Source organism: Brachypodium distachyon, chromosome 3 (assembly GCF_000005505.3).
Source record: "Brachypodium distachyon strain Bd21 chromosome 3, Brachypodium_distachyon_v3.0, whole genome shotgun sequence".
Classification (NCBI taxonomy): Eukaryota; Viridiplantae; Streptophyta; class Magnoliopsida; order Poales; family Poaceae; genus Brachypodium; species Brachypodium distachyon.
In genome coordinates this window covers 56,351,059-56,374,151 of record NC_016133.3, presented here as the reverse complement: position 1 = coordinate 56,374,151, position 23,093 = coordinate 56,351,059, and the positions used below count along the sequence as shown (strand labels likewise).

Genomic DNA, 23,093 nt, shown 5'->3' with positions numbered 1-23,093 from the left:
TACGGCCCAGCCCACCCGGAAATATCAAGTTTGTGCCAGGCTTATGGGCCAACAAGTATTGTTCCAAACAGGCCGAAACCCCTGGTCACCTTCCTTGCATTTTCATCGACCTTCGCCGAGAGAGTGGGATGAGATAGGGGAAGCCGACGACGATGCCTCACTCCCTCCCTCCGCTGGTCGCGGCCATGGGAAAAGCTCTGGCCATGAGGCCTTCTTCCTCCTCTCCCTACCCTCTCCCCCCTCCCTCGACCTGCTCATCCCGCCTCCCCACGCTCCGCTGCTTCGTCGGCCTCCGCTTGTCCGCCCCCCGCGTCCAGGTACGCCTCTTTGCCCCCCCCCCCCCCCCCCCCCCAGAGGAACCACGTCGCCAACCTGGTGCTAATTGCCCCACCACGTAGCACAGAGGATCCGTTAGTCGTGGGATTAGGGGTGCTTGGTGTTCTCGTGTGGTTTTGTGATTGCACTGTTCGTCTGGCGCAGGTCAGGGAGCAATTGGATGCAGTTGCCAATACGCGCGGATGCTCTCGGCGGTTCAGGTTAGTTCGAGCTTTGCTTCATGGTGGCGCTGCAGTTAACAATTATTCTGAAAAAAAATCAAAACAATACTAATAACTACTGAGTAACTGGTACCAGTGGTAGTGACTAGCTATTGTGTACCTTTGGGCAATAAACTACGATGTTATTTGAAAGCTAAAAAAAAAACTACGATGTTATTTAACGTGTATCATACGTGGTTAGCAACTCTAAAGAAAACTACTGTGTTATTCAGACGCCGGCCTGGCCGCCTGGGCTCTGGACAGGTAATTGGTTGATTGATTGATTGACTCTGATTTTTTTTCCACATTTGATTGATTTTTTTTCCTGAACTTTACTTGAGTTGGTCCAATGGCGGTTGAACATATGATGCATGTTGCAGGTGTGGGCAGTCCTGATTTTCACTCTGATTAATCTCCTTTTGATGTTTCTTTTCCCCCTTGACAATTTACAGGGCACCTGCTTCAAGTGTGTCCCAACCTTGTCATGGAGCCATTGTCATTAGTAACGACAATTCTCAAAATGCTGATTTTCCACGCAACTACTCAAAAAGGCAGAAGAAACCATTTCCTATACCAGTGGTGGAGTTAAGGCGCCGGGCAAGACAGAGGATGAAGGAAGCTGCAGGGAAGCCCAAGCGACAATTGCCACCTCCGAAGAATGGAATGCTTGTCAAGAGACTGATAGCAGAGGCATACAGAGTGTATAATGCAAGAATTTTGCTGATCAACAACTTGAGGAGGCTAATGAAAGTAGTACCAGTAAATGGCTGCAAGTAATTCCCTTGCCCCATTCTTTCCTGATAATTGCTCTCTACAGATCAGATTACTCTGCTTTGGACAGAAGAGGTCTGCTTTCATGTTTTACATACCATAATCGCACAATAGTATGCATATAAAGTACACACAGATTACCATACATCTACGTTTACCGTCGGCAATAAAATCATTGTCCACCAATGGATATGATCAACTTCTTTTTTAGTCTGGCTACTTGTAGTGTGCTAATATTTCATACTGTGGTTTATAGAAAATGCATGCTACTATATATGTAAACATCATTTATCAGCCTATGGTAGATAATGATAAAAATCAACTTTCTAGCTCAGGAATAAATGAGACCTTTATTAGGCACTTGCATGGTGTTTTCATTATTTGATGAATGCTGCCGACTTGCTCCAACAAGGCGATTCTTGTGTATCCTGTTGAGTATATATATTTATATGTGTTCATACATTATTGGTTCCAGTTAAGACTTCATTCGATTTGAATCAAGCCTCCATTAAGTCCAAATGGACACTTGCGTTAATTCAGTCTGAAACTTTGGACTTTATGTTTGTCTCCCAAAGAAATATCTGGTCATGTCAAAAGTAAATCACATGATAGCATTAGCTGAACTTTTATGATTTGGCTCATAAGTCATAATGATGTGTCGATCTATGCTTCCAATTGTTGTATTACTTAGAATGACACCCATGGCTAGTTTGGAATTTTCCAACTTATGTACCTCAAGTTGTCATATGCATTTATTCAGTTCACTATGCCACACGAGAGCACTTGTCATTACTAATGAAGGTTATGTCTCATATTATATTTACACATGAGGAACTAATGCATTTTTTATGTTGCAGATATTGCAGTGAGATACATGTTGGATCTGTTGGACACCCTTTCAGAACATGCCGAGGCATGAAATCTGATCAACGTAGGGGAGAACATGACTGGGGAAGTACTTTTGTAGAAGCTGTTTTCTTGCCGGTTGAAGCCTACCACCTAGAGGACCGTCTAGGCCCTCGTATCACTCATGACCAGAGGTTTGAGGTGCCCCGCATTCCAGCTCTTGTGGAGCTCTGCATCCAAGCTGGTGTTGACCTCCCTGAGTACCCTACAAAGCGTCGAAGAAAGCCAATTATTAAGATCGGAAGGAAAGAATTTGTCGATGCCAATGAAGATGACCTACCTGATTTAGAACCTGACAGATTTAAGGAGCCAATTCTTGAAGAACTACCCGATGATGAGATTATCGCTCCGTCTAGCCCAGAGGAGACGGCTGCTCTTGCTGAGGAAACACTTGAAGCATGGGAGACGGTCCGACATGGAGCCTTGCGGCTCCTGAAGAGCTATGCAGTGCGGGTTTGTGGATACTGCCCTGAGGTGCACATCGGATCAAGTGGCCATAAAGCACGCAACTGTGGAGCCTTCAAGCACCAGCAGAGGAATGGACAACATGGATGGCAGGCAGCGGTTCTTGATGACCTAATACCTCCTAGATATGTTTGGCACATGCCGGATTCTGGGGAGTTGCAGAAGGAGCTGAAGAGCTTCTATGGGCAGGCACCGGCTGTCGTCGAGATTTGCATTCAGGGCGGTGCAGAAGTACCTGAGAAGTACAAAGCCACAATGAGGCTAGATATAGGGATTCCTTCCAGTTTGAGAGAGGCTGAAATGGTTATCTGAATGAAATTGTGATGTTTATATATCTACAATACAGGTTCAGAAGAAGAAGAAAATTGAAGCTCCTTTCTGGCTGACAATAGGCTCATTAGTTTACTCTGTGTATATAGCAGGACCTTAGCTGAATAAGAGAATTCATCATGTTCTATTTGTTTCAGACGCGAACCATCATTTACCCAGATGTTCCTTCATCTCTGAGGCTTGGCCACCACTCACAACGATTTGGGAACTGGGTCATATGTGTGTTGTGCACGTGTGCTGCACGTAGACGTACATTTTTTGTGTCACTAAAGGATCTAGTAAGGCAAGGTCTATGATTCGTAGAGAAAAAGGATTCCTAGTGTAAACAAAAAAAAGAGGTCCTGGAATCAAGAGAGTCAATAATTCCTTCCTGGCACAGCAGCAGAAACTTTGTTACAGATGGCTTTCTTGAAGAAGAAAGTTATAGCTGATTTAATACATTCTGGAAGCTAATATCGTTTCAGTATACAACCAAACTTCATTGCCTGTCAACCTCTGTTAGCATCTATCCGTCCACACTCGACAGAAGCATCAGAAATCTCTGGCACACTGAAAGGCATAATGATCAATAGCCCATCCAACGGTAACAGGTAACACCCCCCCCCCCCCCCCCCCCCCCCCCGGAATTCTTGACAGTTCACCCTAGAACCATAGACAGCAAAATCAAGTCTCCATTGCCATCATGCAATTTACAATGCGTTGGTCTAGCTGAACAGTGCATTTTGGGATGGATGCCCTGGCCACACACTCACGCGGCGTATACAATTCTTGAACCATTCGTCTGGTAATCCTCAATGGGGCGAGGGCTCCACTGCCGTCCTGAACAGCAGTATATGAACCTTATCAACAGAAAAATACAAGAATCCGCCCCTGGCATGCGTGACGTACGAACCGAAGCTTGTCCCTACGATGCAGTGCCAAGCTGACCCATAAGCAGTGTCGAACTCCTGTCAGCAAAAGGATAATAAGCTCCCATCATATGTACATTCAATGCATTTGAACATAGAGCAACAGAAACAGAAAAAATGCGAAGTTTGGGGATTTCCGAACAAGTATAATGTGATTGTCTGGTTAAAAATGGAAATGAAGTATTTGTGGACCACGCGACAGCCCAAGATTCAGGCGTGTGAGATTATATTCAGTATTGTAGGATGAACTAAATTAAGAGATTCTGTATTGGATGCTTCTCTATTTTGACTTTTTGAGAGAGCACTTCTCTAAGCATATAAACAACATGGATAGCAATCTCATAAAAGCAGCGATAATTTTGCATGGTGATACTCGACACAGTTTATATAAATTAAATTGTAAAGGAACTGTGACATTGGAAGAAGCTGAGCATTTGAATGCTAATTTCAATTCCCAGAACTTACGGTCCATGCGCATAATTGTGGTCAAACTTGGGTTACCCTTTTGTGCAATGACAGTGACAGCCGCATGATGACAAGACAGTCTGATTGTTCAATGTATTAAATGCTCTAATTGGTGGTTAGCTACGCGAAATTATAGTTGTCATTTCAACTCGACCCCATTGCCTAGGTGTTGAGAAGCTGATACTTCAACTGCCAATGATGACAAACAAAACAACAAGCCTATTTTGGTTAAGGATGCATTGAGACAGCTGCAGGGGCAACTAGTGACTCTGACTCAATCCATCTAGGTAACCTCTGATACAATGCAGTACTCCAAGAACAAGAATTGCTCGACAGACGTTAGACGTGTTCCTAGCTTAGTCTTAGCAAGCAAGATGTCGCACTCGCAGTCGCTGAACGATCACGGTGGCCTGAATTCTAATCCGCGGCTAAAATAGCAGAACAGAAGGCACATTTTGTGGGAGGAAACGACGGAACCAGCTCCTACAGTAACGTGGTGCACGGTGACTGTTTGTCGAAATTACCTTCTTGAGCGCGAGCGCGAGGCGCTTGGGCTCGAGGCGTCGCGGGAAGTGCGGCATGGAGGCGAGCTCGTCGCGGGCGCAGCGGAACGCGCGCCGCTGCAGCGCCGCCGGCATGTCGGCCGCCACCACCCGCACCACCGCCTTCCTCTGCTCCCCGTCCACGGCCTCCGCCTTCTTCTTCTTCGTCGAGCCGCCGTCCTCCTCGGGAGCGACCGCGACGACGACGACGTCCTCCGCGGGCGGGCTGTCGACGCCGAGCAGCGACCTGATGACGCCGCCGCCCCGGCGCCCCGCCTCGCAAGCGCCCTCCTGCTCCCTCATCCTCGACCCCGCGCCGGGAGTTTTGACCACCCGAGACGGAAGCTTTACGACGCAGCAGAGTGGAAGCTGAGATGGACAGTGTCTTGTTTTCTCAGTTTTGTTTCCTATGCGCAGCGGTTGGGGCGGCTTTATTGGGAGAAAGAACGGGAGGGGACGTACGTCGTTGGGGTTCGTTAAAGTTGGCGTACCACTCTCCACTCCGCATTTCCGTCCTCTTTTTCTACTCTCTCGGCCCGGGAAGCCCGCCGGTGGGATCACCGACGCGCGCACGCACGGCCGGCGAGGTGCCGAGGTTCCTTCCCGGGGGAACGTCTCGCCATGTGTTTTGTTTTTACCTTTACCTCCGCGATCGAGGCGCGCGAGTGAGCTGAGCTCCGAGTGTTTTTTTTAGGGGATGCCGTTCCGAGCGTTCGTGCAGTTGGTTCGGTCTCATGGGCCGGACATGAGTATATATCTGACGGGCTAGGGACAAAATCAGGCCCACATACGCCCAACATGCTAATTAAGCCAAATATTTATTTGTATGATGTCAAACGCAATATAATATATTAGATGATAAATATGCTATGACATGAAAAAAAATCCTTGTTGTTTCGCGAATCATGAGAATATTATGTAGTAAGCTTACTCAACTTCCCAGAACCTATATTTCGTAAACAAGATTTATTACGGAACGACTAGCTCATGGTTTAAACTTTAATACAATATCGATAGCATAATCATGTAAAACATTAAGCTCACATGCTGATTTCAGAAACCAAATTACCTGCTAATACAACTTGGTGTTCACATGACCTATCGATGCAATCAAGTGATTGGTCAATTCAGCTTTGTGAACTTTATTTTTGTGAACATGTGATTTATATACCACGCATGATCACAGTCAACTTAATTAGGTAAGGGCCATGTCCTGCACGTGATCTGCACTTTAATTTCAGATATGCAACTAATATCACTTTAATCTGTGTCACAAAATCCGAAATTAGAGGTAAAAATTGGAATTCGTACTCAAAAAGAAAAGAAGAAGTAGAGCCGGTTGCTAGCTTTCCGTGTGTCAACTATGGTACGGTCAGGCTTACAACCTTTGCCAACGAAACGAACATCCCACGGACTGCAGAGGACGGAGTAACATGTGTGCAGGGGCAACGGCCAAAAAGAACTACGCCCATGCACGTGTGTGGCCTTTGCCCAGCAGCATCCTAGGGCTAGGAGCCTTTCTAAGTCCAGGCCTCCATCAGTTCATTCCTGAGCGTCGTCCCTCACGTGCCAACTTTAAGGTACCCGGCAGGCAGCCACCTGGTTTAGGAAAGATAATGTGTTGTCGTTTTGGTACACTGCAGTACTGCACGGCTGTGTTCGTGTCCCGGGGTTAATCAAGGAGCAACGGCCAAAATCCCGGCCCATCCCGGCTCCGACGTCGCCGGCGAGGCCGCAGCCGCCCTCGCCGCCGCCTCCTCGACCGTGCCGTCGCCGTAAGTTCTTCTCCTTGCGTCGTTTTCTTCGATCTTGCGTCTTTTTCTTCTTCTCCTCCTCCTTCTCCTTCTCCTCCTCCTCCTTGCGTCGATTTCTTCGATCTTGCGTCTTCTCCTCCTCCTCCTCCTTCTTCTCCTCCTCCTCCTCCTCTTCTTCTTCTTGAAATGGCGTGAATACATGCAGGTATTCACTACGCATCAAACACAACAACGACGACGATCTAAAATCGACATAGTATTAATTTTTGCTCTGAACTGCAGGCGGGCTGCTGTACAAGGTGGGGGGCAGCAACATGCAGCACGTGACGTCGCTGTCGTTCCTGCTCCTGGTCTACTCCACCTACCTGAGCCAGGCCGGCGCGCGCGTCACCTGCGGTGCCGCCGAGGATGCTCCGGCGCGTGGCGAAGCGACAGGTGGACTACATCCTCGGGGACAACCCGCTAAGGATGTCGTACATGGTGGGCTACGGGCTCACGTTCCCGCGCTGGATCCACCGCCGAGGAGGCAGCTCCGTCCCCTCGGTCGCGGACCACCCGGCGCGGGTCGAGTGCAAGGCCGGGACGGCCTACTACACCAGCAACGGGCCGAACCCGAACCTGCTGGTGGGCGCCGTCGTCGGCGGGCCCAACGACGCCTGCAGCGACGCGTACGCCCATGCTCGCGCTGTGTTCCAGCAGTCCGAGCCGACTACCTACATCAACGCGGCGCTCATAGGCCTCCTCGCTCACTTCTCCGCCTGCCCCGACCCGGGTGAGTGGGCCAACTAGTCAGTTACAAATGAGTAGCTAGGACGATCGATATCCCCGCCCGACGCGGTGCCTCGCGATCATCAGGCTATCTGGGCCCCTGCCCGTTGTATTTGGCACAGTCCAAACTGCATTTCATTTGTATTTTTCTTCAGTTGAACATAGACCCGACCTGAGTCATGGACCAAATCTGGCTGCGTCCAGGAACCATCACATTTTCGCCCATCATATGAGAAGTTAGGCCCAAGTTGAGTGCACGTTCCTGGACCAACGTCAAGTGTGTTACAGTTCTCCTAGGGCGCCAGAAATTCATGGATGAGCAACAATAACGAACGGACCAGCTAGTTTTAATTTGCACGCCAGTTCAACCGGAGTTTTTTTTTTCACCATCAATTAAATGGCACGTGTTGGGGAAAATTATACAGGCTTACATGACTGTTTTCAATTATCTCAGATATTCACATTTTCCATTTAGGAAAAAAATAAAGATAAACACATTTGTCTACCAATTTTAAAATTTTGTCAAATAAAGTCATATGCGCCAAAACACATACACATATTAATAAACGTAAATTTTGTATACAAATTTTTTGTCTGCCAATTTCCAAACACAACTTTCTGGCAAAAAAAAAATCGGACCACCAAAACACATACAAATATTAGCAAACCTAAATTACCTCTATATTCCAAGTTTCAGACACATCTCTTTCTTCAAAATTTCATATGCACTGAACATAATCTGCAAAGACTATGCTTTTCCCTCAACAAAAAAAAGACTCTATGCAATCATATTATTTCAAAGTAAACATAGCAGGATCACAATGTAAATTGCGTAATCTACAGTCATTGCATTCCATGCAATATCACCTTGCCAAGAACTAATCCTATAGTAAATCTTATACTCAATCAATATGCTCAGGTACATGCAGGTGTTCGTAATCGGATCCGTTACTTCCGTGGTTGCTTCGGAACATCGTCACGCTCAGGACATCTCTGTTCTTGGCTCTCAGCCAGTCTGCAAATTATATATCACAAAAATTATATCATTAGAAACTTCAAATATTCTATTTGTAATGGTATAACTTTTTGTGATATGCAAAGCGATATAGGGATACTCACATGCCCTCTATACCAGAACGGAGGTAGTAGATGCTACTTATCCTAATGCATTGTGAGCGGCACCACCGATACGGTAGAGGAATAGGGGGTAGGGCAAAAACCTAAATTTCCTACAGGGCCTACCTGTAAGAAATCATGTCAACCGTGCTAAACCGGTTTTTGGGCTAACTGAGACGAATTGCCTGAAATGTTATGGTTCAGTGGACAAATTAATGTTGTGGTTCCGTGCACAAATTAGCAACACCAACAACTGTGGTTTCACGATACAGGTGACAAATTTACTCTATATAATTTTGTGTCATTGATGTGCATGCAGCAATGGCGAGTGCCCTCCCGGAGAACACCCTGCAACCAGTTTATCAAACGCGGCACCTGCGATGCCGCCAAGTGCATGGGCGCATACAAAGGTGCAAACTGCAAAGGCCTGCAAAGGCCAGTGCTTAGAGCATCTCCACTCGTCCCCCCTATATCAGGTCCGGCGTTTGCTCGTATGGGGAGGCGCCGGTGATTTTTTGAGTACCCGGGGTGGGGGGGGGGGGGTATGGACTCAGTCACAGCCCCCAAACAAATAAAAATTGCATGTGACATTATCACAAACACCTAACGGGCGAGGACGAGGGCGGCGGCCGGCGCGGACACAGACGAGGGCGGCAACCGTCGCGGACGAGTTCGCGCTCGTGGTGGATCTTGTACTCCTGCTTGATGACGACGCAAAGCGGGAGGAAGAGGACAAAGAGGAGCGCGGAGGTGGCGACGGTGTAGGTGCCATGGAAGAAGGCGAACGCGATGGAGATGTAGAGGAAGCAGAAAAACGGGGCGCCGCTGGTCTCCTGCCCGCCGCGGCGGCACGGGTAGGGCATGATCCAGATGGTGTGGACGAAGACGACGGAGATGGCCGTAGTGAGCCAGGTGATGAGGAGGATGAGCGACTTGGCGTCGTCGCCGTGGAAGGCGAGGTAGAGCTGCGTGTAGACGGCGCCGCTGAGGCCGACGAATCCCTTAGGATCCTGAGCATGATCCCGCGGCTCTCCGGGAAGTTCTTGACGTAGGTGACGAGCGCGCCCGTGTTGGCGAAGGACTGCGAGTTGGCCCCGACGAATATGTAGAGGAAGACGAGCCACACGGGCGGGCGCAAGGTGCGGCCGTTGACGGCGAGGTAGACAATGAGGTAGCCCACCAGGTTCATGGCACCACCCATGGCCAGCACAACCCAGGGCGGCGTGACCTCGTTGATGAGGCCTGAGAAGACGCCGAGATCCTTGAAGAAGGAGACGGTGTTGAGCGTCTGCTAGTCGTAGAACTCGAGAGAGAGGAGACAGGAGTGCGAGGCCTCGGGGCAGGATCTGAGAAAAGGAGGAGGGAGAGAGATATGCTTTGGACGCGTGGCCTATTTTTGTTGGCTGTTTGTGTTTGCCGGCGCTCCTGCTTGCCACCCTTTGGTTTGGGGTTGGCCTCCCAATGAAATTACTTTTTGCACCGTCACCAATGTTGGTTTTAGGGGTGCGGCTGGAAGTGTTTTCTCTCTCCGGCGCCCCAGTATTTTTTTTTTGGCCTTTTAGGGGGATGAGTGGAGATGCACTTGCCCCAGGAGTGCAGGTTGTATCGATCAAAATCATTGAACGAAATAGTGTTGATAAACAAATTGATGGCAAGCTGGTAAACACAAAAAGTGGGCCTGTATGATGTAGGGAGTAATGATCACTTAAAATCATCGAACGAATACGGTTAACAGACAAACTGGTGGCAAGCTGATAGGCACGAGAAATGGGCTTATATGATGTAATAATAACTTTAATTATTTTCAGGAACAAACGCATAAAAGCCGAATGTCAATTAATTATTCATGTATGGCAAAAACAAAAATCTCATCTCGTCCCATGCATCCGTGGCGGCTAGGCTGGCTAGGACGTATAATCAGTTGGCGGTAGGCGGCCAATCGCAGTAAAAGAGGCAGCGGCAGCCGGCGTCGGTGCAATGGCTGTTGACTGCCTGGATCTTATCGCAGGCGAAGCCGCACTTGTAGCCGTTGCATGGGTGCCCCACGTCGATCATCCTCGAGCATATCGTCTCCGGCGGGAACGGGCCCGTGCCGGCCGCCGCCACATGAGACATCATCACTGCATATATTATCCATGCCAAAACAAATCGGGATCGAGCTAGCAAAACGAAAAACGAACTAATGGACGAATGAACCGGGCTTCCATCGATTTTGATTTTATCACCTGACGGTAGGGCGAAGAAGAGCAGGGCGATGGCGAGGAGGAGTGCTACGTGGGCGGTCTTCATCGTTACGATCCAGATGGGTGTTCGATTGGATCGATGGAATTCTTTGCGATCCTATGAATTGCTACTGCTGATGTGTCGGATTTAGGGGGGGGTTTGTAGGTACCTCTCTGTATATATAGCGGTGATGATATGATCGGCATGTTGCCGTGACGATTTTCTTGGTACTTTTATGGAATAGGTCTAATTATTTAATTTTTTCACGCCAATCGAGGGCTTGATTAACGCGTGTTTCCAATCAAGAAAAATTAGTTCCATATATATACGCAACGATACAGGAGTAGGAGTTTCAGTCAAACATGGATGATGGATTTCAATCCGTCAAGCGCTAATCCAGCACGCTGTCGGCATATGCACACTGCCATAGTTAGGCAATTTATGGCTAGCATCCATTTTCCTGTCCATTTTGCAGTAAATACTTTGTAAATTGTGCAATCAAATTAACCTGAGCCATCGGATCACCTGCCTGTGGCTATGATTCTCTTGGGGAGCTCCCACCACCACTGAACAACTGAACTTGATCTTTGTGAAGAACACCTCCCACCAAGCCCTTTTTTTTCCATGATACACTGGCAAGGATCTTCTTTCCTGTTGCTATCATGCGCTTGCACGTATCGGTTGAACCGTGAAGATCCATAGATACCACGACACTTTTTCATGTGCATTTCGTGATTTTTCTCAGAGTAGTTTAACTCATACTTAGGAAGGAAGTATTACAGTAGGTGCCCAAGATAATCATCGTTCGATAAGTAATTCCGGTCGGAGGAAGTATTTTCTTTAGCAAACACACATTAGGACATGTGCCTCCCATTCTCCCAAGCGCATGCCGAGAGGTTCACGTGAGCATTTTACATCAAGTTCCAAAAGTCCCATTCTCTTAGAGGTTCATGGCAAGAATTTAGAATCGGAGAAACTAGTAGTCAGTTAAAATTGTTTCCGGGAACAAATACATAAAAACCGAATCTCAATTAATTATTCCAGTCGGGCAAAACAAAAATCTCATGCATCTCGTCCCCATCATCCGCGGCGGCTAGACTGGCTGGGACGTATAATCAGTTGGCGTTGGGCGGCCAATCGCAGTAATAGAGGCAAAGGCAGCCGGCCTCGTTGCATTGGCTGTTGACTGCCTGGAGCTTACTGCAGGTGAGGCCGCACTTGGTGCCGTTGCATGGGTGCCCCACGTCGATCTTCCTCGTGCATATCGTCTCCGGCGGGAAGGGGCCCGTGCCGGCTGCCGCCACACGCCATGGCGGAGACATCATCTCTGCATATTTTTATCCATGCCAAATCAAATCGTGATAGAGCAATACGAAACGAACTAATTAATGGCCGAATAAACCGGGCTTCCGTCGATTTTGATTTATTACCTGACGATAGGGCGAGCAGGGCGATGGCGAGGAGCAGTGCTACGTGCGCGGTCTTCATCGTACGATCCAATGAATTACTGATGCGTTGGGTTTAGAGGGTTAGGGACCTCTCTATATTTAGCGGATGATGATGTGATTGGCGTGTTTCCGTAGCGATTTTCTTGGTACTTTTATGGAATGCGTTTCATTAATTAATTCTTCCACGCCAATCGTGGACTTGATTAACGCGTGTTTCTAATCAAGAAAAATTAGTACAGTACCATATATATGCGCAATGAATTATGCGCAGTGCCATACTTAGCCATTTCATTACTAGCATCCATTTTTTGTCCATTTTGCAGTACGTAAATACTTTGTAAACCAGATCTGATCTTCAATATGCGTTTGTTTCGGATTCCCCTCTTGCATTACCGATCTGTCATCATGTAGGCTGTTTCAATTTCAGCTCTTATTTTCCTTTCCAGCCGGTCGGACCAATATTGGGCACTCCATCCCATGCATAAGCTTCATGCCCTTCCAAAATATTTCTTTTAGGAATTTGCTCTTGAGTTGTGAACTATTAGGCATGTACAATGGTTAATAAAACCGCCTGACCGCATTCTCTTGTATGCGCCACGTCATTTAGATAAGACAATAAAATATATTGTACAATAGGTCATCTCTTAGTGTCATATCTCACTCACAATTAGCTTTTTTTCAACACATGTCTTAATGCACAATTTCCGGATGGCCCAGCATATAGCTGCCACCCCCATAGTTTGCAAATTCCTAGAGATAGGCAGATACTAAGAGATCCACAGAACTATTGCGGAAAAAAAATCAGGCCTCGTGGGAGCGCCTCTCGCCATGGTAACCATCCATAAGCTTCTCGCCCTTTCTAAAGTATTTCTTTTAGGAATTTGCTCATGAGTTGTGAACCGTTATGTTCATTCTTTGCTCGGAGAATCGTAGAACTTTAGCGTTATCTCTATACGTGCTACTTTTTGAAGTTTATCACTATGTTCTATTCGGAAGTGATTGACCTGATAAGCTGCACAGAAAAAACATATTTCTGTCGGCAGCTCTCTCATTTTTATTTCAATGATCACATTTTTTTTGGTTCGGGGTTGAATAAATATCCTGGCATGTTAACTTTCAAAGTTTCGATTTTCCATCCGTTTATCGTTGTACACTTTATGTCCGCCAATTTTTGCACCACATAAGTCCATGTATTGTTTAATCGACTTCATGTACTTCTCCGATTTATAATAAGTGTTTCGGATTTAGTGCAAGCGTCTGTTTGTTGTGCAACCAGCTCAGTGCAAACAAATTAACCTGAGCCATCGGATCACCTGCCTGTGGCTAGGATTCTCTTGCGGAGCTCCCAACTCCACTGAACAGCTGAACTTGATCTTTGTGAAGAACCCCTCCCATCCAGGCTTCTCTTCTGTGAACCCCCCTGACCTCGATCGGTCTTCTTCCCCAAACAGATCATGTCTTCTGTGTGTCGATCTTCTAGGTCCCACCCGAATGAATCGCCCTAATCGGCGACGCGGCCTAGCCCAGCACCCGCCTTTTTTCTCCGTGTTATACTGCGTGTTGGTGGCAGTGGTATAGCATGCTGGAGTAGTATTTACGGGAGCTCGTAGTTCCTCCGAGCAATTTTTGTCTTGCCTGAACAAGTAAGGCGTCTACAACATCTGAAGAAAACGAAAAGGAAAACACGCTGATCGCAGCAATCTGCTGTAGACATCACATGGCAAGCTTCTGTTCACGGGCGTCTGTCCCGTCCGACGGCTTCGCTTTGATGAGTCTACTTTCTGCAGCGGCCTTTTGTCAGTCACCTGGCAGTAGCCCTTTTTTTTCCATGATACACTGGCAAGGATTTTCTTTCCTGTTGCTATCATGGCGCTTGCACGTATCAGTTGAACCGTGAGGATAGATACCACGACACTTTTTCATGTGCATTTCGTGATTTTCCTCGGAGTAGTTTCATTCATTCAATATCACGACACGACATACTTAGGAAGGAAGTCATGTGGGTGCCCAAGATAATCATCGTTCATCAATACGGAGTATGCCAGAATTCAAGAGAAAAGATGATATAAAAAAATTAAGAAGAAAAATGAACAAAAATAAATAAATCCGCCGGCGTCCCACGCTGAAGAAACCATTCAGAATCGTCAAGCCCCGCCGCTGCAGATTCCGGTGAGCAGCACGGGCAGCCTGGCCAGCGACGAGGAGGACGTGCCCTGGACTACTGACCTCCGCAGCTTCAACCTGCCGATGCCCCTTTCTTCCCCAACCGACGCGGCCGTCGGCGTCGGCGTCGATGACGACGAAGATGGCGGCGCCCTTCTCCTCTGCTCGAACAGCGGCGCGGTCGCCTCCCTCCTCTCCATGTCCAGGAAGTGCGCGAGCGGAGTCGCACCGCCGCCGTCGTCCCTGCACAGCCTCCACCAGCTGGCGCCCCGCGGCCGCCTCCACCGCCGGCGCCGCCACCTCCACCGCTCATCTTCCTCCGCCGGCGCGCGGGCCCTCTCCATGTTCTCTTCCTCCGCCGCCGCTGCATCCCGTGTTGGCTCAGGCTGAGGCCCGTCCTCCCAGTCGGCCGCCAGGGACACGCCCATGAGCGTCCCCAGCGTCGTGCTCCGGTCCCGGAAGAAGGAGCATGTCGACTACATACAGACGATGCCACGAATGTCAGGATGATTTCTCCCATGAACAATGGGGATTGATTCAGGACAGATGTTTAGGTGCGCACCTCGGTGTCGATGTCGGAGGAAGACGACGACGTCTCGGCGGAGGGCGAGGAGGGGATCATGCCGGCGTCGTCGTCCATCCCCTAGCTCGATCCCCTTCCGGCGAGAGAATGGGCGGGGGCAGCGCAACAAGGCTGGGATGGTGCGTGCTGCTATATGCGCTGGGAGAAGCTGAAAGGCGGAGTCTTGGGCACACAAGGCAACAATGGTCAATGGGAGCATCTGCGCGCGTCGGCCCCCCGGTCTGTCCGTGACCGGGAAGATGAATGGGTTTTGGCTGGAACTGGGGACCGGGTGCTCGGCCGCTCGGGCTCTGAGCCTTTGACTGAGGCGTGGGGTATAATATACTCCAGCAGCAAACCTGCAAAGCCCGTAGGCTGCATACAATACGCGACTTCCGAGGCGTGCTTTGACTACGCTGTCTGTTAAAGCCCTAATTAATTTGCCAGCGAGCTCTACGGTCATGTACAGTACTGCTGCTGCCTGTGGTGACCAGGAGCTGCAGCTTTACTCGCAGTCGACTTTAAAAAAAAACTAGCAGTCGATTACTGACCAGGAGTAATTTTGATAAGCCTTCTCAATTGATCTTAGCATTGACATATGTAGCAGTAGGGATCCGTGGGTCTAAAATCATGTTTGGTTTCTGACGGCCCAGAATAACAGAGACCGAACCGACTTTTGTTTACTTCGTTCACCTCTTTCTCATGTTTGTTTTCTACGGGGTACATCCCTGATTCTACCTCGCAACAAAAAAAAACGTCCAAATAGTAGATTGGTAAAGCTCTGCTTTTGAATTCAGTCGTGCATGAACTTGGTGCGGACAAGGGCGCCAGGAGGCCTCAATCAGCACAAAAATATCGATGTTTAAATTCAGTCAATCAGGCGCAGCAAAAGGTGACCTCTGCAAACTAACTCCCCGATTCTCAAGGCAAGTTTGCACAACGAATCAGACTGAAACAGTTCGTAAAAAAATCCCTGGGGATCATCGTTTGCATTTTCAACTATTACTCCCTTTAGATTTTTTATCATTTGTTTCATGATACATCTCATTTTTCTTTTTAAGTTTTTTACGGTGCTCCGAATTTAATATAAACCATTCTTTTTAAGTTTTTTACGGTGCTCCGAATTTAATATAAACCATTCATTTAAGCACATCCAACGGTTAGCATTACCTGACACTACATCTTTGGTCTCGTGGAGTACTGTGTTGAAAAACACCGGAGTACCTAGTTGAGGGCACGATCGTAATGTGCTGAACTGGGTTTTGGTTCGCAATTAAAACAAAAAAGGAATCGTAATCACGTGAGGGCTTTGGGCCTACGAGCTGCTGGCTGCATCGTGAGATCCGGCCTAGGGGCTGCGAACGGTGGTGTGGATGGCTTGGGATCGCGCTGTGGGTCGATTGGACGGCGGCGACTGGGAGCAGCGCTGGTGGTGGATGGCTAGGGGCTGCAAACGGCAGCGTGGGGCGACTCAATTGGACGACGGTGGCTGGCGGCGTTGCACCTCGATTGCACGGCGGCAGCTGGAGGCGGCGCTGGCGCTGCACATCGAATGAAACGGCGGTGGGGGCGGCGCTGCTCCTCGATTGGACGGCCGCTGGAGGCGACAGGGGCGGCACTGCGACTGGACTGGACAGCGGCGACTGGAGGCGGTGCAGTGCATCGATTGGAAGGGCGGTGCCACGGCGTTGCGGCTCGATTGGAACGGCGGCGGGCCGGACGGAGATGAGGACGGTCCATCGGACTCGATGGAGATAAGGGCGATGCGAGGATTTTTTTTATTTACCAAATTACCTTTGCAAAATAACTATGCGACGGACGGTCAGATATGTTTGGTATTTCAATGTAAGTTTTTGAGTACCGGGTACCGTAAAAAATCTCTCTTTTCATATCCGCATCCGGTTAATAACTACTCACATCCATTTACTATTAACCTAATATGAGTGGGCAGTCACTACAAACGACAGCTGCCCTAATCCAAGTGCACAAATTTATATGAGGTGTATTTTGGAATGGAGAGAGTACATGCTATCACGTACTTTTCGAAAAAAAACATGCTATCACGTACTTTTCGAAAAAAAACATGCTATCACGTCAAAACTCCAATCACACAAATTCATCCCAATTAGAACTTGCAACTCCATAGCTGTCCCCGGAATTACACTTACAATGCAGGTACACTTAGTGCTTAAGGAAAAAACCCGGTTTATTTGGCCACGTCAGCTGGATCGAGTGCCCCGATTTGCTTCCAGATGCCCCGATTTGCTTCGACGCTTAGCCGGTGCCTGCAGGAAAAAACTGCTCTCTCTCCAGACAGGTGCTTCACAGGGTGCTTCGTCTTCTTGCCCGACTGCGTCCTAGTTTCTGCAGCTTCCACGCCCTCGGCGATGCCCGGCTGTTGTGGGAGGCGCAGCCCGCCGCGGTCGTCCACGCGGTGGGGCGAACCGCCGGGTCAAGCTCGCCGCCTGGCTCCCGGTAGGAGCGCCGCAAGGAGGAGTTCAACTCGTTGCTGCGGCTGCTCGCTACTTGCAGCCCGCTCGCAGCCTAGGCCGCTGCTGGGGCACCGCGCGGCCGGCCGCTCGCAGCCTAGCGCCACCGCTGCACGCTCCCGCCCGACGACCCAGCTCCTCGAGTGGGCCCACGCCGCGGTCTTCTTCCAGCTAGGAGTTACGCTCGCCACATCCGCCTTCACCCGAGGCCCGAGCGCTCGCGTCCGTCTTTCACCTTCTGCCTGGATGGTGTCCTGTGAGGCCGTGAGCCCGTGACTCTGTGGATAGAGCAAGGTATGAGAAAGTCTTGGATGGGAAATCAACAGAGAAAGGGATAAAGAAAGGGAAAGGCTGCAGCAACATGCATGTCGACAGAGCAAGGGATGTGATTCGAATTAATGGCTCAAAGCTGTTGGCATGTGGACTGACCAGTTTAGGATATTCCGAATTAATGGTTCAACCCTGACTGGTTGCAAGGCCAGGGACCATTTCAATGTTCTACAATAGATCACGGTTAGCCTTAATCCCGGACAGTCCACTCATATAGTTAAGTTCTGACTCGAAATCCTACCTCTATATATACTCTATACCTCCTTCGGCATGCATACCATAACACAACTTCAACAAGAAAATGAATTCAGATTTTGGCTTTGTGGATCTGTTGAACTCTGGTTCAGCTGTGTTTGGAGCTGGCTGTGAAAGCTTTGACAATGCTTCATAGGCAGTTCCATCTGGAGGAGGAGGCGGCGGCGGCGGCGGCGGCGACAATGACGATGGGGAAAGAGGGCAACGGCGCTTACCGTGGACTGAAGCAGATAATCTACGTCTGGTAAGAACTTGCTCCTTACATCATTGTCATCTACTACCTCCAAATTAGTTTTACAAAATTCGTTATTGTATATATTAAACATGCAGATTAGTGCATGGTTACATAACTCTGTCGATCCTATTGATAGGAACGGAAAAAAGGGAGAAGTTTACTGGAAAGAAGTCACAAAAGAGTATAATGAAAACAGTCCAGTTGATCGCAGGAGGAAGCCCATCCATTGCAAGGATCACTGGGGAAAAATGAACTGTAAAATTGTGGTTTTCAATGGCATCTGGTGCAGATTAAAAGATGTTTATGTTAGCGGCCAATCGGACGAAGAGCTTATGTACAAGGCATATGATATGTACAAGGAGGAAACAAAACAATCATTTACTCTAGTGAACTTATGGAGGGAGGTTCATAACCAACCAAAGTGGAATAGAATGTACGTGGATAATACTGCCCCTCTGAATCTTGATCCCATCAATGTGGACCCCGAAGAAGGTGAAACTCGTCCAGAAGGATCAAAAGCTGCAAAAGCAACAAAGAATGGAAAAGGTAAAGGCACACATGACACTTATTCAAGTAGTATATCACATGATGACATTCAACTATATTATGAAACACAAACTCTACGAGCATCAACATCAGAAAGAACGTCAGAGGTACATCTTCAACTATCCAGTGAAAAACTGGCGACAGCACAAGCACGAGAGAGAACAGCACTTGTCACCAGTGAGAAGGCAATTATGGAAAAATACATGGATCTTGTAATGGCCAACACCAATGAGTTATCTGATTTCCAGCGAATGGAGCATGAGACGGCGCTGTGATTTTTTCACAATAAAATAATGGGTGCGGAGAATAACCATGACGACTTATGAGTGCACCAATCAATCTTTTTTTAATTCTTTTTTGTTTAATTCAAATAAAGAAGCATCAAGATTTTGTTTCCTATATAATTTTGTAGTATCTTTTTTGTTTACTTCAAATAAAGTAGCATCAAGATTTTATTTCCTATATTATTTTGTAGTATCTTTTTTGTTTACTTCAATAAAGTAGCATCAAGATTTTGTTTCCTATATTATTTTGTAGTATCTTTTTTGTTTACTTCAATAAAGTATCATCAAGATTTTGTTTCCTATATTATTTTGTAGTAGCGTTTTTGTTTACTTCAAATAAGTACTATCTAGATTTTGTTTCACCGCTTACCGATATACTCCTACCAACAACAGCCTATGTCCGCCTCCGATAGATGGAGTGATGAGAACGCCATCGAGAACTTGTTCGAGGATCCTATTGCACAGGAGATTTAAAACAAGATTGACAACGCCATTGCCACCGCAACGGAGGCTCAGATTGAAGCTGCACTTCTTGGGACCAATCGTCGTCGTCGTCGCCGTCACAGTGGTAAGAGGCGATTCATTGATAGAGGTAGGGAGGCTGGCCATGAACGCCTCGTTGGAGATTATTTCTCAGATACACCGGTTTACATAGATGCCATGTTCCGTCGAAGATACCGAATGAGAAGACCTTTATTTCTCCGCATCGTGCAAGCTCTTGGTGAGTGGTCGCCATTTTTTACGCAGAGAAGAGATGCATTAAATAGACCAGGATTCTCGCCTTTGCAGAAATGTACGGTAGCTATGCGGATGTTGGCGAATGCATGCTCAGCTGATTCCATTGATGAATGCTTCCGCATAGGACCAAGTACAGCAATAGATTGCATAAAGAATTTTGTTCAAGGTGTGAGAGTAATATTTGGTCCAGAGTATCTTCAGAAATCAACACCTGCAGACATTCAGCGATTGCTTCAAATGGGAGAGGCATGCTCGGAAGTCTTGATTGCATGCACTGGGATTGGAAGAATTGCCCGGTTGTGTGGAAGGGGCAGTTCACTCGTGGGGATCATGGAGTATCCACGGTCATGCTTGAGGCAGTTGCATCACAAGATGCTTGGATTTGGCATTCATTTTTTGGCGTTGCTGGATCAAACAAGGACATCAATGTGTTGAACCAATCACCGTTGTTCACCACCGTGTTGCAAGGAAGAGCTCCGCCAGTTGAATTCACGGTTAATGGACGGCAATACGATATGGGGTATTATCTAGTAGACGGGATATATCCTGAATGGGTTGCATTTGTGAAATCAATCCCTCTACCTCAGAATCAAAGGGATAAAATATTTGCAAAGCGTCAAGAGTCGGCTAGAAAAGATGTTGAAAGAGCGTTTGGAATTCTACAAGCTCGGTTTGCTATTCTAAGGTATTCAGCTCGTTTTTGGCACCGCTCAACCCTCGCCGACATCATGTATGCGTGCATTATATTGCACAACATGATAGTGGAGGATGAAAGGGATACATATGCTGGTAAACATGACTATAATTATGATCAAGGGAGGAAGCCAATACCACCGGTAGTAATCCACCCTGGTCCTATTGATGGTTTCACCAATGTACTGGCCAGAAATGCTTCTATTCGTGATAAAAGGAAGCATGCTTGTCTAAAAGGTGACTTGGTTCAACATATTTGGAATCGCTTTGGAGATGGACAACACAACAATTAGATATGTCGTGCAATAGTTCATTCTTTATGTTTTACTTTACATTTACTTTCTGGTCCAATAATGCATTGATATATGTCGAACTCTTCAATAAATTTGTTAATATTTAGAGAATATACTCAAGATCTTTTTTTCATGTCTGTATTATTTGTTCAGCACACTAGTTATATTCAAGATTCCCCTAAATTGTGGACATGATTCTTGATTCAACTACAGACATTAGACATGCATTCAGTAATTTCAAGAAAGACCATATATAATACTCATGAATTATTGTCAAGTAGAAAAAAGAGAGGAAGTAGAAAAAAAATTGTTTGTTTATGGCATGGCATACATACAGACCTGGATTTGAGCCAATGTAATCAATTCTTGGACGGTCGTTTCCATATGCTCTGTTTAATAATCCTGGCACATGGGACTTGTAATCTGCAGTTCACCTGCAAATAAGGGTATCCCATACGTTCAGAACAAGAAGTGCTGCTAAGATTGGAAACATACTTGTCAGAATGGTTTCCCAAGTATGACTCATTCGGTCTTTACATAGGTTATAGAATCGATTTACTTGTCCTCAATTGTTGGCACTAGCATTGACAGACTATGCATCTCAAAACAGCAGACATAATCCTTGTGAAGCCTAGTACCAACACTAAGTATTGATAAATCAAGAGGTGATACATAATTAGTAGCATGTACAATGCAGCACCATTGGCCAAACAAACAATTGTAAAAATTAATAATAGGGAATTATGACCATGAGCAGTGCAATTATCACTGGCAGTTACTACTAGGTACAATACAGTACTAATTGCTGACCGACGCCATTGCAGCCTGAAAATTTTAGCAGAATGGATCATGCTTCACCAAAGGTGCCATATATGCAAGCAATCCAATGTAGTTATTGCAAGATAATGCAGCTATGGATTCTAGCAGGAGGGAGCTTACGGGTAAATGCGATGTTGGCGAGGCTGCCGTTGGCGGCGTAGTCATGGATGAGGAGCTTCTCGTCGGCACCCCAGTAGAACCCCTGGAGCCGGAGGACGTTGGGGGTGCCAGAATAGGGCCACGGCTCACGGCCAGCGCCGTGCCGTCGGCAAGCACGGCCTTGTACACGATGCTCGACCCGGTGGCGCCGAGGATGTACGCTGGCGAGCTGCACACCTCGGACGAGCTGGCCCCTACGCCACACGCCTACACGTCTTGGACGAGTTGGGGGCGGAGGCGCGGCAAGCCGGCGAGCTCCAAACCTTGGACGAGTTGGGGACGAGGGCGCAGCAAACCGGCGAGTTCGAATCCTGGACGAGTTGGGGGCGGAGGCGCGGCAAGCCGGCGAGCTCCAAAGCTAGGACGATTTGGGGGCGGAGGCGCAGCTAGACGCAGCTAGACGAGCTAGAAGATGAAGACCCGGTCAAAAAATTTTAATGAAACACTTGTGCATCGGACAACCGAGGTGCCTGAGTGAGTGCTACAAAAATGCTCACACGAATTAAACACCTGTCTAAGCTTCTCAGCATTGAAGTAAATTTAATTTTGATAGATGCTTAGTAATATGGTAAGTCTCTCTCTTTAAACACCTGTGTACAAGCACCTTGCATTGTACATGTTCAGTTCTTAGCGGATAACCAAAACAGTGGCTGCTTACGTGCATCCAAGAAGAAAGCAGCAGCGCACAGCACGAACGGAGTTACGGAGATCGATCACGACGCCATCATGGCCTTGAACTCGTCGAAGGAGATGACCCCATCTCCATCCGCGTCCACGGCCGCCACCATCCGGGAGCACTGCTCGGCCGTCAGCTCCTCCTCTCCCTGGCCGACCAGCACCCTTCGCAGCGCCCGGCCCAGCTCCTCGGCGGTGATCACCCCATCCCCGTCCTCGTCGTACTCCGCGAACGCCTCTTGCAGCGCGTCCGACGACGGCTCCCCGCCCTCCGTCTCCAATTCCACCATCAGCGCCCCGAGCTCCTCGATGCTGACGAGCCCGTCCCCGTCGGCGTCCGCCGCCGCCACCATCTCCTCCGCCTCGGCGTCGGTGCACCCGCACAGCTCGCGCATCTCCGCCGACGAGATCTGGCCGTCGCCGTCGCCGTCGTAGCGGCGGAAGACGCCGGCGAGCGCCGAGTCGGGGAGCAGCTTCTCCGGTCGGCGGCGGAAGGAGGAAGCGGCGAGACCCATGGCTACTGGACGAGCGAGAGAGGGTTTCTGTTTCTTTCCTGATCTGCGGTTTCTGTTGGGTTTGTTGTCCAGAGGTTTAAACTTGAAAGCCCGTTCTACGCGAAG

General features: G+C 48.1%; 5 protein-coding genes and 1 pseudogene across 5 annotated transcripts; 3 read left to right on the top strand and 3 right to left on the bottom strand.

Annotated features, from left to right (window-relative positions):
* Positions 1–98: 98 nt before the first annotated feature.
* Positions 99–3,224, top strand: LOC100841740 (APO protein 2, chloroplastic). Its single transcript, XM_003570462.4, has 4 exons — positions 99–317; positions 481–536; positions 989–1,309; positions 2,165–3,224. The coding sequence occupies exons 1-4, from the start codon at positions 153–155 to the stop codon at positions 2,988–2,990; spliced, it is 1,368 nt and encodes a 455-aa protein (XP_003570510.1). The 5' UTR covers positions 99–152; the 3' UTR covers positions 2,991–3,224.
* Positions 3,225–3,659: 435 nt separating this feature from the next.
* On the bottom strand, positions 3,660–5,572 carry LOC100840538 (dynein light chain 1, cytoplasmic). The gene is made up of 2 exons (XM_003572961.4): positions 4,906–5,572; positions 3,660–3,955 (listed from the first exon to the last, which is right to left on the bottom strand). The coding sequence occupies exons 1-2, from the start codon at positions 5,224–5,226 to the stop codon at positions 3,800–3,802; spliced, it is 477 nt and encodes a 158-aa protein (XP_003573009.1). The 5' UTR covers positions 5,227–5,572; the 3' UTR covers positions 3,660–3,799.
* An 8,602-nt stretch (positions 5,573–14,174) lies between these two features.
* On the bottom strand, positions 14,175–15,283 carry LOC100840232 (uncharacterized protein At3g17950). The gene is made up of 2 exons (XM_014900709.2): positions 14,958–15,283; positions 14,175–14,871 (listed from the first exon to the last, which is right to left on the bottom strand). Exons 1-2 carry the CDS (start codon positions 15,033–15,035, stop codon positions 14,377–14,379), a joined length of 573 nt encoding a protein of 190 aa, XP_014756195.1. The 5' UTR covers positions 15,036–15,283; the 3' UTR covers positions 14,175–14,376.
* A 2,872-nt stretch (positions 15,284–18,155) lies between these two features.
* On the top strand, positions 18,156–19,341 carry LOC100839926 (glutathione S-transferase T2-like). Its single transcript, XM_010237722.3, has 2 exons — positions 18,156–18,275; positions 18,403–19,341. Exons 1-2 carry the CDS (start codon positions 18,157–18,159, stop codon positions 19,085–19,087), a joined length of 804 nt encoding a protein of 267 aa, XP_010236024.2. The 5' UTR covers position 18,156; the 3' UTR covers positions 19,088–19,341.
* Positions 19,342–19,762: 421 nt separating this feature from the next.
* LOC104581286 lies at positions 19,763–20,979 on the top strand (annotated as a pseudogene).
* A 1,441-nt stretch (positions 20,980–22,420) lies between these two features.
* On the bottom strand, positions 22,421–22,988 carry LOC100839618 (probable calcium-binding protein CML20). The gene has a single exon (XM_003572959.2). The coding sequence runs from the start codon at positions 22,986–22,988 to the stop codon at positions 22,512–22,514; it is 477 nt and encodes a 158-aa protein (XP_003573007.1). The 3' UTR covers positions 22,421–22,511.
* Between the last annotated feature and the right edge of the window lie 105 nt (positions 22,989–23,093).

Excerpts from the sequence above, each read along its gene's own strand:
- LOC100841740 (XM_003570462.4), top strand. The coding sequence starts at position 153 with ATGCCTCACTCCCTCCCTCCGCTGGTCGCGGCCATGGGAAAAGCTCTG. Across the intron at positions 318-480 it reads TGTCCGCCCCCCGCGTCCAG|GTCAGGGAGCAATTGGATGC; the intron begins GTACGCCTCTTT and ends CGTCTGGCGCAG. Across the intron at positions 537-988 it reads GGATGCTCTCGGCGGTTCAG|GGCACCTGCTTCAAGTGTGT; the intron begins GTTAGTTCGAGC and ends GACAATTTACAG.
- LOC100840538 (XM_003572961.4), bottom strand. The coding sequence starts at position 5,226 with ATGAGGGAGCAGGAGGGCGCTTGCGAGGCGGGGCGCCGGGGCGGCGGC. Across the intron at positions 3,956-4,905 it reads TCGCGCTCGCGCTCAAGAAG|GAGTTCGACACTGCTTATGG; the intron begins GTAATTTCGACA and ends TTTTGCTGACAG.
- LOC100840232 (XM_014900709.2), bottom strand. The coding sequence starts at position 15,035 with ATGGACGACGACGCCGGCATGATCCCCTCCTCGCCCTCCGCCGAGACG. Across the intron at positions 14,872-14,957 it reads CCTCCGACATCGACACCGAG|TCGACATGCTCCTTCTTCCG; the intron begins GTGCGCACCTAA and ends GTCTGTATGTAG.
- LOC100839926 (XM_010237722.3), top strand. The coding sequence starts at position 18,157 with ATGCTTCATAGGCAGTTCCATCTGGAGGAGGAGGCGGCGGCGGCGGCG. Across the intron at positions 18,276-18,402 it reads AAGCAGATAATCTACGTCTG|GAACGGAAAAAAGGGAGAAG; the intron begins GTAAGAACTTGC and ends TCCTATTGATAG.
- LOC100839618 (XM_003572959.2), bottom strand. The coding sequence starts at position 22,988 with ATGGGTCTCGCCGCTTCCTCCTTCCGCCGCCGACCGGAGAAGCTGCTC.